The 11,070-nt window shown below is 46.8% G+C and overlaps 2 protein-coding genes across 2 annotated transcripts in view; both read left to right on the top strand.

Annotated features, from left to right (window-relative positions):
- The first annotated feature begins 647 nt into the window (after nt 1-647).
- The window catches only part of ANO10 (anoctamin 10), a 52,986-nt gene continuing 42,563 nt past the window's right edge, over nt 648-11,070 (top strand). Inside the window, exon 1 of the mRNA XM_044679790.1 lies at nt 648-741. The gene's annotated coding sequence lies outside the window, so the exon portion shown is untranslated. The remainder of the gene's footprint in view (nt 742-11,070) is intronic.
- LOC123250629 (prefoldin subunit 3-like) lies at nt 6,333-8,497 on the top strand. Its single transcript, XM_044679791.1, has one exon. The coding sequence runs from the start codon at nt 6,333-6,335 to the stop codon at nt 6,927-6,929; it is 597 nt and encodes a 198-aa protein (XP_044535726.1). The 3' UTR covers nt 6,930-8,497.

The raw sequence follows: 11,070 nt of genomic DNA, 5'->3' as shown, positions 1-11,070 counted from the left end.
AGGTATCCTCCTGGACTTCCCACTCCTTCACAATCAATCTATTACCTAGGGAACATCTCTTGTATGTGTCCCCTTCTCTCCTCTGAAGCTGCCGCCACTCTGGTCCAGCTCCTCATCATCTCAAACTGGATTACTGAAGTGCTGCTGGTCTCAGCTCTCCACTTAGCTGTCAATGTGATCTTAAAGTGTGAGTTTGACCATGTCCCTCAGTAAATTCCAGGGGCTCCCTAGGACCCCCAGGATCAAACATAAAATCCTTGGCTTCGTGGTCAAAGCTTTCAGAACCTGGTCCCGTCCTCCCCTTCCCTCCCAAACAAGCGCTCTATCATGCAGGGACTCGGGGCGCCTTTTTGATTCTCGAACAAGACGTTCCAACAGAGAGAGGCAAAGACTGAGGAGAGAAGAGGTAGACAGGGAGGGAAGAGACAGAGGAGACACAAAAAGAGGGAGGGTGCAAGGGCTGGCGAATTCCCAGGAACATATCCGCACTCCCAAACCCATCGGAGCACAGAACGGAAGCATGATGGCGCCAACACGTAGCCACGTCTACGTCGCCGCAGTGGGCGGAGCTTTGGGCACGCACGCTCGGCGCTCCGAGCCCTGCTCGGCTCGCGCCCGCCCCGCCCCGCCCCGCCCCGCCCCACACGCCAGCCCTGTCTCGGCCCCTCTTGGATCTGGCCGCTGCTGCCGCGCCCGTCTCCGCTGACCAAGTCCCGCGGACGTGGAGCGAAGAGGCGGCAGGTGAGCGAGTGAGCCCACGGGGGAAGAAGGGAGGCTCGGATCGCCCCGGGTTCCCACAGCTCTGTTAGTCCGTAGACCCTGTTAGTGGGGACCCGGCGATGGGGGCAGCCCCGCCCCCTCACCTCTCTCGCCTCCCCTCCCGGCTGCTCCTCTCGGGGCCCCTCCCGTCCGAGCTTGCGCAGGGGAGGTGGAGTCTCAGGCCCCACCTCCTCCACCCGCTCCCTTTTCCCGTCCTTCCCTGCTCCTCCCAGGGTCCCTCCCGTCTGAGCCTGCGCAGAGGAGGCAGAGCCTCAGGTCCCGCCCCCTCGCCCCCCTGCTGTGAGGCTGCTAGAGCCTGGGGTAGGTAGTTGGGGACTCCGGGCCCCCACCCCGGGAAGATTGGGGCGGGAGGGGGGCGGTGGAATGGAGTGGGATAGGATGAAACGGGAAAGCAAGGGATGGGATGGTGTGGGATGGGATGGGACGGGCCAGGTATGAGTTAGGATGGGGCAGGAGGGAGGCACATCGAGGCCTAGAGAAACCCCCCAGAGCGTTTGGTTTTGAAAGAACCCGGCCTGAGGGCTGCCCCTGGGGACAACTGGATCTCCACTCCAGTTCTTTTTTATTCCTCCTCTTGTGACCTTGGACTGAGGTGCCTTCCAATGGGGGACGCTCAGAGGCGCCCCACCTCACCTTTCTCCTCACTCAAAAGTGAGAGCGCAGTGGGGCCAGGGTAAAGCAGAGGAGAGGAGCTCCCCCTCCAGCCCCCCGCTGGCGGTTTCCTGCGGCTCCTGCTGGGCCTCAGTTTCCCCGGGGGTCTTAGTCTGCAGTTACAGACCCTCGAGCCCCCTTTGCAAGCAGGAGAGAAGGGTCAGCACACCGGCCAATCTGATCTGTCCGTCCTCTCCTCCCAGACCCCTGAGCTCCTTGGACCCTCATTTTGTGCCTGCCCCATCAGTCTTGGTGGAGGGCTGGCCCTGAGTCCTTCTTGGACCTCCTTAGTGCCCCTGCTATCCTTCTACTAGTCTAAAGCAGACAGCTACCTCTCCATACCCCCAAGCCTGGGGCATTGTCCTGCACAGCCTTGAGATGACAGGAAGTGCCCTCAAGCAGGGATAGTAATTCAGGGAGCTCAGCCTGGTGGGGGTGTTTGTGAATGTCTAGTGAGCTGAGACATGGACAGAGCTTTGCAGAAGGGCCAGGGCTAGGTGCCTGCCCCCTGCCTTATCCTGGACAGTGAGGTCTGGGGGCTTGGGCTTGAAGGCTGTTGGATGGGGCCACAGTAAAAGCTGAATGTCCCAAAGTTTGGTTATCTGGAAGAATATTGAGCCTGGGATTGTGGTAGCCTACAGAGTTTGGGAAGTATGATGGAGTATATGCGCTTGTGACCTAAGACCCAGGGGTGCTTTTTTGGAGGTGCCATAAGACTGGGAGCTTACTCTGGGATCCTGAGCCAGCCTTGGCCAGGCTGGCAGTGTTTGCAAGGCAGCTGCCTTCACTGAGGACTCCTGGCTCATGCCATGTCTTTTTCCAGATTCAAGTTTGTCAGGTCATGCTCCTTCAATATTCTTGGTCCCAGCAGGGTTATTTGGTTCCCAGGCTTCTTATTTCAGACACTTGAACTGCATCCCTGTGTAGTGGACATCTTAACTAATAAATGTAGGAGCAGAGAAGGGATTCAGACCCTGGACAGTTGTAGGTGGAATTCCTTATAAGCCATGCTCCCTCCTGCTTGCCTGAATTAGTTTGGGCTGTGGTCCCACATGCACTGTCAGTACATTATATGTCTGTTGAATTTTCAGTGACAGGAAAGTATGATTTGGCACAAGCTAGAATAGATTTCATGGTATCAGAGGCTGTGAGGTGTGCCTCTTGGACCATGGCCTGTAGAACCTGGATGGCTCTGGTCTAGAATCCTGCTCCCTCCCTCAATGGGCAACCAGGGGTGTCCTTGTCATCTCTTAGAGTCTGTTTTCTCCATAATCAATCATGGGGTTAATGATACTTGTCTTAGCTACCTCAAAGGGCTGTTGTGAAGGATAAGAAAGGTACTCTGTGTGTATATATGTAAAAAATTTTTATATATGTAACATATAATATATAATGTATTTATGATTAAAGTACATTATATATTATATATGTAATATAAATGTGTACATATACACATTTAATTCAGTATAATTCAGTGAACATTTATTTAAATTCTGCTGTATACCAGATACAGTGCTAAACATTGGGGATAAAAGAAAGAGAGTCACCACCCTCAAGAGCTTATAGTCTAATGGGGAAAGGCAACATGCAAAAGGACATACATATATGCGTAATATTATAAACTTCCTAAAGAGCTCTGTAAATGCCAATTATCTTGATTTGAAGCTGAAAGAGATTTCAAATCATCAAGTCTAACACCTTTATTTTCTCCTGAAGGGTCTTTGTCCAGGGGTACTTAAGTCCCTTAAATGGCAGAGAGATAAGGAGGAGGTGCACTCAGCTTCTCTCACTTCAAATTCAGTGGTTTTTTTCATAGTACCTAGTCTAATTTTGTCATTTTAGAGTTGGAGTTACTGAGGCCCAGAGAGGCTTAAGAATCTTTTACAAGACCCTACAGCTGGCAGCTAGATGGTTCAGTATATAGAGAGCCAGGTCTAGAGACAAGAGGTCCTGGGTTCAAATATGGCCTCAGACTCTAGCTGTGTGACCATGGTCAAGTCATTTAACTCCCATTGCCTAGCCCTTACCGCTATTCTGCCTTGGAACCAATGCTCAATATTGATTCTAAGATGGAAGGTAAGGGTTTTAAAAACAATTAAAAAAAAAAAAAACAAGACTCCACTGCCAGGTATAGTATCTGGACAACTTGGTAGTGCAGTGATCAGGGGCCTCCCATGAAAAACTGTTTTGTTTATCCCATGTGGATGCCAGTCACCACACCTTAGAAGACCTTTGGGTTCTAGAATGGGAAGGGATTCCGTTCTTTGACCTCATCCTTCCTGCATGGTGTAGATGAGGGCACTGGGGTCAGGAGAGCTCCAGGGCCTTGCTCACAGCCATACAAAATAGGAGGGACAGGATAAACATTTCTGTAGCTCCAACTGTGTGCCTAGCTCTGTGCCAAGTGTGTTATGATTGTTCCCTCTTATGATCCTCACAGCCCTTTGAGGAAAGGGATTATTACTCCTCTATTTTACAGTTAAGTAGACTGTAGGGCAGAGGGAGTCTAACAGGGCTTACGGGACCTGTCCAGGGAGGAATTTGAGCTTGTCTTCTTGCCTGCTGGCTTAGCACTCTATGCTGTAGTACCCCCATGGGCCTTGGATGATAATGGTACCTTTATAGAAACTGTAGACTTTCATTAACTTATCAAGGCAGCAATCATTTATGAAGTGTCTGCTCTGTTCTAAGTGCTGTGCTATGCCCTAGAGATACAGTTTAAGGCAGAAACAGCCATTGTTCTCAAGAGATCAGTCACCTTCTGGTAGGGAGGCAAATGAGAACTGTCCCAGTGCACACACATTTTTAAAGAGTATGGGAAAGTTATACAAAAGGGAAAGACATCCATAGCTGTAGAGGGAGACCCTTATAAAGAGGGACAGGAGTTGAGTCTTGAAGCCAAGCAATGGAGGGGAGGCACAAGGTGTCCCAAGGATAGGGACAGCTCAGAGAGACTGTTAGGATCTCTTAGAGGAGGGTTTGGGAGAGACTGAAGCACAGAGACCTCTTAGAGGGCTGTTGCTGTAGTTTAAGGGAGCGGTGATGAGGACTGGATGAGCAGAGAGAAGGAGACCTTTACAAGATATTGCAAAGGCCAGAACGGGTAACATAATGAACATGGGGTGAGGGAGGGTGAGAAGTTGAGGATGATACTTTTTTGGCAGATCTGAGTAAGTGGGATGGGGTGGCACTTTTGACAGTGGTAGGGCATGTCAGAAATTGGGATGGTTTTGGGGGAAAGATAATGAATTCTGTTTTGGACTTGCTGAGTTTGAGACCCAGGGGGACATCCAGGTCACAGTGGCCAGGAGATAGTTGATTTGTGGGATTGAAGTTGAGGAGAAGGACTCAGACTGTAGCTATGAATCTGGGAGTCATCTGCAGAGAGATGGTAATGACTGTCACTAAGAGAGAGTATATAAGAAAAAAGGCCTAGGACAGATCCCTGGGCAGGTTTTCATAGTGGATATGACATGGGTGAGAAGCCAGCAAAGAAGACCATGAAGGGAAAGTCCAAAGGCTCTAGAATTCAAAGTGCAGAAGGCCTAGGCCAAAATTGTTGGAGACCAACCCTGAGTGCAGAGTTCTCCATACCCCTACCCCATTCATTCTGTTAATTCATGAGATCTTTATTGAATGTCTGTCTCCTGTGTGCCCAATAACATGTTAGGAACTTGGAGCAAATGCCAAAGGAATGTGACCCCCTCATTCTGTTCTAGAAAATGCTAATCTTCCCTGACTGAAAACAAGTATGATGGGGCACAAAGGAAGTCATGTATGATCTTGAAGGGTATGGATAGAAGGAACTTAGGCCTGTTTCCAGTAGTCCCGAATGGGATCTATGTCCAGCCCTTTGAACTGGAAGGAGGTAGTATTAGGCCAAATGAAGGGAAATATGACTTCACATAGCAGGGTGTAAAAGCCTATGGGCATGCAAAGTGAAATTATCCTAATGTCCCATGGCTTTGCTTATAAAATACTATTTTTTAAAGTTAAAAAACCCTGAAATATACAATTGCAAATAATTCCTTGAGGAAGATCTCCATTTTCCTGAGTAGCACTAAATAGATATTGCTATACTAGTGCCTTTTTTTTTCCTCCAGTGATAGAAACTGGAGCATTAAAGGGAGATTTTCTCCTTACCTTCAGTAAACAATTGTTAATTAAGGGGCAGCCTGGTATGGTGGATTGCAGTCATGAAGACCTGGTTTAAATCCTGCCTCACACAGGTACTAGCTATATGACTTAACTCAGTTGCCTCATCTGTAAAATGAGAGGGCAGATTGATTTCGTGGCCTTTTATGTTCCTTCCAGCTTTAACTCCATGACCTGAAATGCCTCTTACATTCAAAGCACTATGCTGTTTGGATGAAACAAAGTCAAAATACCAAAGCCTTTGCCCTCAAGGAGCTTACATTTCATTTGAGGTAGAGGGAAAATGATGTGAGCACACATAAGGGCTCTTTTTAGCCTATCTTAAGATTTGTAAGGAGCTTTGCATCCATGACTTCATTTGATGTTCATAATGGCCCCGTGGGACTGAGGCTGATCCATTTTACACAGTTGGAAACAGGCAGAGTCGGTAAGTGACTTCTTTAGGGCCATGTGAGCTGATTTGCTCCAGAGGCAGGACTTAAACCTAGGTCTCTCTTGACTTTAGATCTGTCACTCTTTACATTATTCTATATTGGCTTAGAGAAGTATCAGACAAAGAAGAGAGGAATAGGGCAAAGGGGAATCTCTAGACAAAGTGTTCTAGGAAATTTTGAGGAGAGCGATAATACCCAAGTGAGGAAGGCATTCCCTGTTTCCTAAGGCAGTCCATTCCACTGTAGACAGCTCTAATTGTTAGTATGTTTTACCTTATATCAACACTGAATTTGGATTGGCTTCCCTCCAAGATGGCAGCTCCAAGGGAACTTGGGACCACTGGCAGTTCATCGACAGGAAACAGGCACCGGAGTCATCTCGGTATCCCCGAAGCGGTGTTCGTGGAAGATGTTGATGCCTTTATGAAACAGCCTGGAAACGAGTCTGTTGATATCGTACTCAAGAAATTGGATGAGCAATATCAGAAGTATAAGTTTATGGAACTTAACCTTGCCCAGAAGAAAAGGAGGCTAAAGAGTCAGATTCCTGAAATCCGACAGACATTACACATTTTAAAGTATATGCAGAAGAAAAAGGAGACCCCGAAGCCCCTGGAGACTAGATTCTTGCTGGCTGATAACCTGTACTGCAAAGCTTCTGTTCCTCCAACGGATAAAGTCTGTCTTTGGTTGGGCGCCAACGTGATGCTTGAGTATGATATTGATGAAGCCCAGCTGCTGCTGGAGAAGAACCACTCTATGGCCACCAGCAACCTGGAGTCTCTTGAGGAAGACCTGGACTTCCTCCGGGATCAGTTCACCACCACAGAAGTCAATATGGCCCGAGTATACAACTGGGACGTCAAGAGAAGAAACAGGGAGGAGGCCCCCAAAGCTGGAGTGGCATAGTGTGCTGGGCCCACGGCTCAGCTTTCCCAAGGGGCTTGGCCTTTGGAGGTCTGAATTTTGACTTGGGAGTAATTGCTTTTTAAACAAGAAGGGCATTACAATGAAGTCAAAATGGAGCACACATATTCTTTATGAAGATGAAATTTGGCTTCATTATTTGTCATGAAATTTGATTATAATTGTTCAACCAAGGAAATGTGGAATTTGGATTCGGTTATCTCCACAATCCCTCCCAGCTCTGGCATTCCATATCTTTGATTAACATAAACCTGAAATTTGCCTCCAGCAAAGCTGCATGGGTGACACTGGCCCCTGGACACCCAGTGGGTCTTTATTCTTCTGTATTTGTTATTATTTACCTTTGAAGTTTAGAGAGAGGGAAAATGTACGGTTCCCATTTTGCAAACCTGTTGTTCTTTGTTAAACCAGTCTGTTGTAAGTTTGATGGTTCACAAGTTGATTTTTCTCTCTGGTGTAAATTTGGTTAATTCCTGGTCAGTCTCCTAAATGTTTTGTACTTTTTTCATGAAATGATTTATCCTCCCTTATAACTAAGACATGGAATATATTTGAACAGCAACAAGGTTTGTTGAGGCCACACATTCTTTGCCCTCTTTCTTTCCAAAGTTTCTTGTTAACTAAAAAGAAAATTGAGTGGCCACTGTGCAGTAATTAAGTAATATGATGAAAATCTCTTGCCTAAATCTAGCCTAGCAGTTCAAAAGAGGGGACATTAATTTCATTGTTAATTTCTTTAAAAAGAAGGAAGTATATAAGCTATCCTGAATTTAAAATGAAACTTTACATAGGATTATAAAACCGCTCTAGTGAAACAAGTAGTTTGTACCTCTGCTGCTGAGTAATGCAGTTTGCTAAAAATAGAAATGTATTCTTTTGCTTTCAAGTAGTGAATGGTACATTTGTAAAGTTTGTATGCTTTTATTTCAAAATATTAAAACAGTAAAATTAAACCTGTGGCTAGACTCCTTTTAAAATATAAAAAAAAACAAAAAACAAAAAACCACAATCCTCAAACCCACTGAATTAGCTTCTTTGTAACTTCTAGGAATTGCTGATAGTTCTAGAAGCAGTTTTTACATTCTCTCACAGATACCTGAAGACACTCACATTTTCCTCAACCTTTTCTTCTCTAGGCTAAACACTCCTCGCTCCTTCAGCTGCTTGATCTTACCCTTTGCCCTCCTAGTGGCTTTTCTCTGTGTGCTCTCTGACTCATCAAGACCCTTCCCAAAATATGGCTCCCAAAATAGAACTCTGGATTTGATCTGATGAGGGCCAACAGCAGGACAGGCATCTCCTGATCTGAGGCAGGGCTTCCTTCCTGCAGCTTCCTGGATATACTGCTTCTTCACCTCTCCCTGTCTTAGGAATGTGAGACATTGGGAGAGACAGAGACAGAGAGACAACTTCATCCTCCAGGGCGGTGATGGTAAATGTAAGACAACTGACTGGGGGATGGGGGTGCATGCAGGATACACTTAGTTTAATCTGCAGCAGTCACATATTCTCCATCACTTCTTTCAGTCTAGACAGTCAGCAGGACAATAAATCAAGCCCTCATTTGTAGTGTGTGTCCATTTCTAAGGTGATCGTGTGGAGGAAAGCCACAGAAACAAGGGCACGAAGGTGAAGTAAGCATTGTCAATCAGGCATTTATTAAGTACCTACTGTGTGTTGGGCAGTGTGCTACTGCTGGGGAAATGAACAAAGAATGAAATAACCCCTCCTTTTGAGGAGCTTATATTTACTCTATTAGGAGAGACAACAACGTTGTAATATAATCCTATAAAACAACTAGAGTAAATAAAAATAGCTTAAATACAAGGTAGTTTGGGAGGAAGGGCACAGGTGGGAGGATCAGGGAAGATTTCATGTTGAACATCGTGCCTGGGCTTAGCCTTAAAGAGAGTTACTCTAAGGTAAAAGTCTGGAGGGACAATCAAATAGAGCAAGGATGGGAGGGGGGGCGGGGGAGAGGTCTGCTTTTAAGAGCCAGTGCATTGAGATCTGGAGAGAAAGTTTGGGGAAATACGATCTGTGAGCCTAAGAGATAGCTATTCCAGGCATGTGGAATGGAGCTGAGGAACAAAGAGAAAACCTATATGGGGCCTCGGAATATAGCATGGGCAATTGTATCCATTGGGACTGGAAAGTTAGGGGGAAGGCAGGCAAGGTTTGAAAGCTAATCAGACGAGTATCTTCTCCCCAAGGGCAATAGGAAGCCACCTGAGTCAGCTGAGCATGAGAATCATATTAAACAAAAGAACTGGCTGCTGTGAGTAGGCCTGGACTGGAGTGGGGAGAGACCTGAGCCTGGGAGACCAATTAGAGTGCGGTTGTGATAGTCTAGAGGAGACTCAAAAGGGCCCAAGGTAAGATGGCAGCTAGAGCAATGGAGACATGGGTATGAAGGTAGAAACAACACGATGGGCACATGCTTAGATAGCCTGGATAGAAGGAGAGTGAGGAGTCCAAGGCAATGCTCAGGTTACCAGCCTGGGAGACTGGAAGGAGGATTTGGGTCTTTGAGGGAAACAGAGAAGGTTGGAAGTAGGAGGGCAGGTGTGGGAGAGAGAGTACTACTGGTTCCATTTGGAACATATTGAGTTAGAAATGCCTCCAGGACATCCAATTTGAAATATCCAACAGGTGACTTAAGCTCAGGGGAGAACCCTCTTATTACTCAATGATGAGAGAGAATTTTTGGCCAAAAGGTCTAGTTTCTAGAATCCTTTTCATGGAATTAAGCAAGAGAGAGAAGGTTGGGCACGGTAAAAAGGCCAGGGACCCCAAGAGGAAGTCCCCTGAAGTCTGGAGATAAGGGTGAGGGAAGTACCAATGTCTGTAGGCCCAGAGATGTCTGAGATAGTGGGCAGGGGTGTCTTGGAGTCTACTCGCACTGGAGGAGTCAACTTCAAATACTACAAATGGAGGCTCAGTTTATTATTCCATTGATTCTCTGGACTTAAGAAATGATGGAGAAAGTGTGGATAATGCAGATTAAACTGAAAGGCATGTCCTGCAGAGAGTCAGTAGGTAAACATTTAGCACCCTTGGAAGAAGCTGGCTCTGTCTTGTCTTTATTCATCATTCCTTTCATTCCTATGGAGAGGAGACAGCAGGGAGAATGAACAAGCTTAACTGGTACTGGTTGAATGTGTGACAGACACATCCAAAAATGGTAGAGACAAGATACTCTATCTTTGAGGCCGATGATCACTGCTCCATCAGTCCTTGGGCATCATTCGCATTTGGATCCCTTCCCCAGGGGTGGACCCCGAAGACTACTTGTTTGGATGATTACGAGTCAGTGGCCATTGATCAAGTACCTTCTGTGTGCCAAGCACTGTGCCAAACAACAGACATGGCAAACAGTCCCTGCTGTCAGGGAGCTCACAGTCTAGTGGGGGAAGGGGGGGACACATGCAAACATCAGCCTCCAAGCAGGAATAGGATGAATTGGAAAGTTTCAGAGGGAGGGCACTAAGACTAAGGAGGATGGAGGGGAAAGGCTTCTTGCCCAAGGTGGAATTCCAGTTGAGACTGAAGGGAAGCCAGGGAAGCCCCAAGACATGAGCTGTCCTGAACTGCCAGTGAAAATGCCTGGAGGTCCAAGCTGGGATGTCTTAATGTGAAGATATTTCATTTACAGTCACAAAGAGATTCGATTTCTTTCTCCTCCCCTCCCCCCCTTGTCCCAGGTTGCCCCAGGCCTGCTTTCTTTCTCCTCATCAGTTGTTTATCATTCCTACTGGGATGCAAACTGTTGAGGGCAGGCTGCCCATCTGATTTATCTCTAGCTTTGTAGCTTAGTGTCAGACACGGTGCTTTCTGTATAAGACGATGTTTTAGAATACCCTTATTTGTAGTTCCCAAAACAAGAAGGAACTTTAGATGGCCAAGAACTCTCCCAGGGGTCAGGATACATATACTGTCTATCTTTGGTCACTTGGGGTTTGCCCCCTTTCCAAGTGTGGTATTGGGATGACTGCTGTTCTTCTGGAGGAGATGGGGGAAGCTGCTGACAGTTAACTGCACTTTTGTGATGGGGAGGAGAGCTCTGTCCACTTGAAACTTGATTGCCTAGCAGCTAAGTCTCTTAAGACATCCAGGCCCTAGG

Source organism: Gracilinanus agilis, chromosome 5, assembly GCF_016433145.1.
Source record: "Gracilinanus agilis isolate LMUSP501 chromosome 5, AgileGrace, whole genome shotgun sequence".
Lineage (NCBI taxonomy): Eukaryota > Metazoa > Chordata > Mammalia > Didelphimorphia > Didelphidae > Gracilinanus > Gracilinanus agilis.
This window is presented reverse-complemented; position numbering and strand designations above follow the sequence as displayed.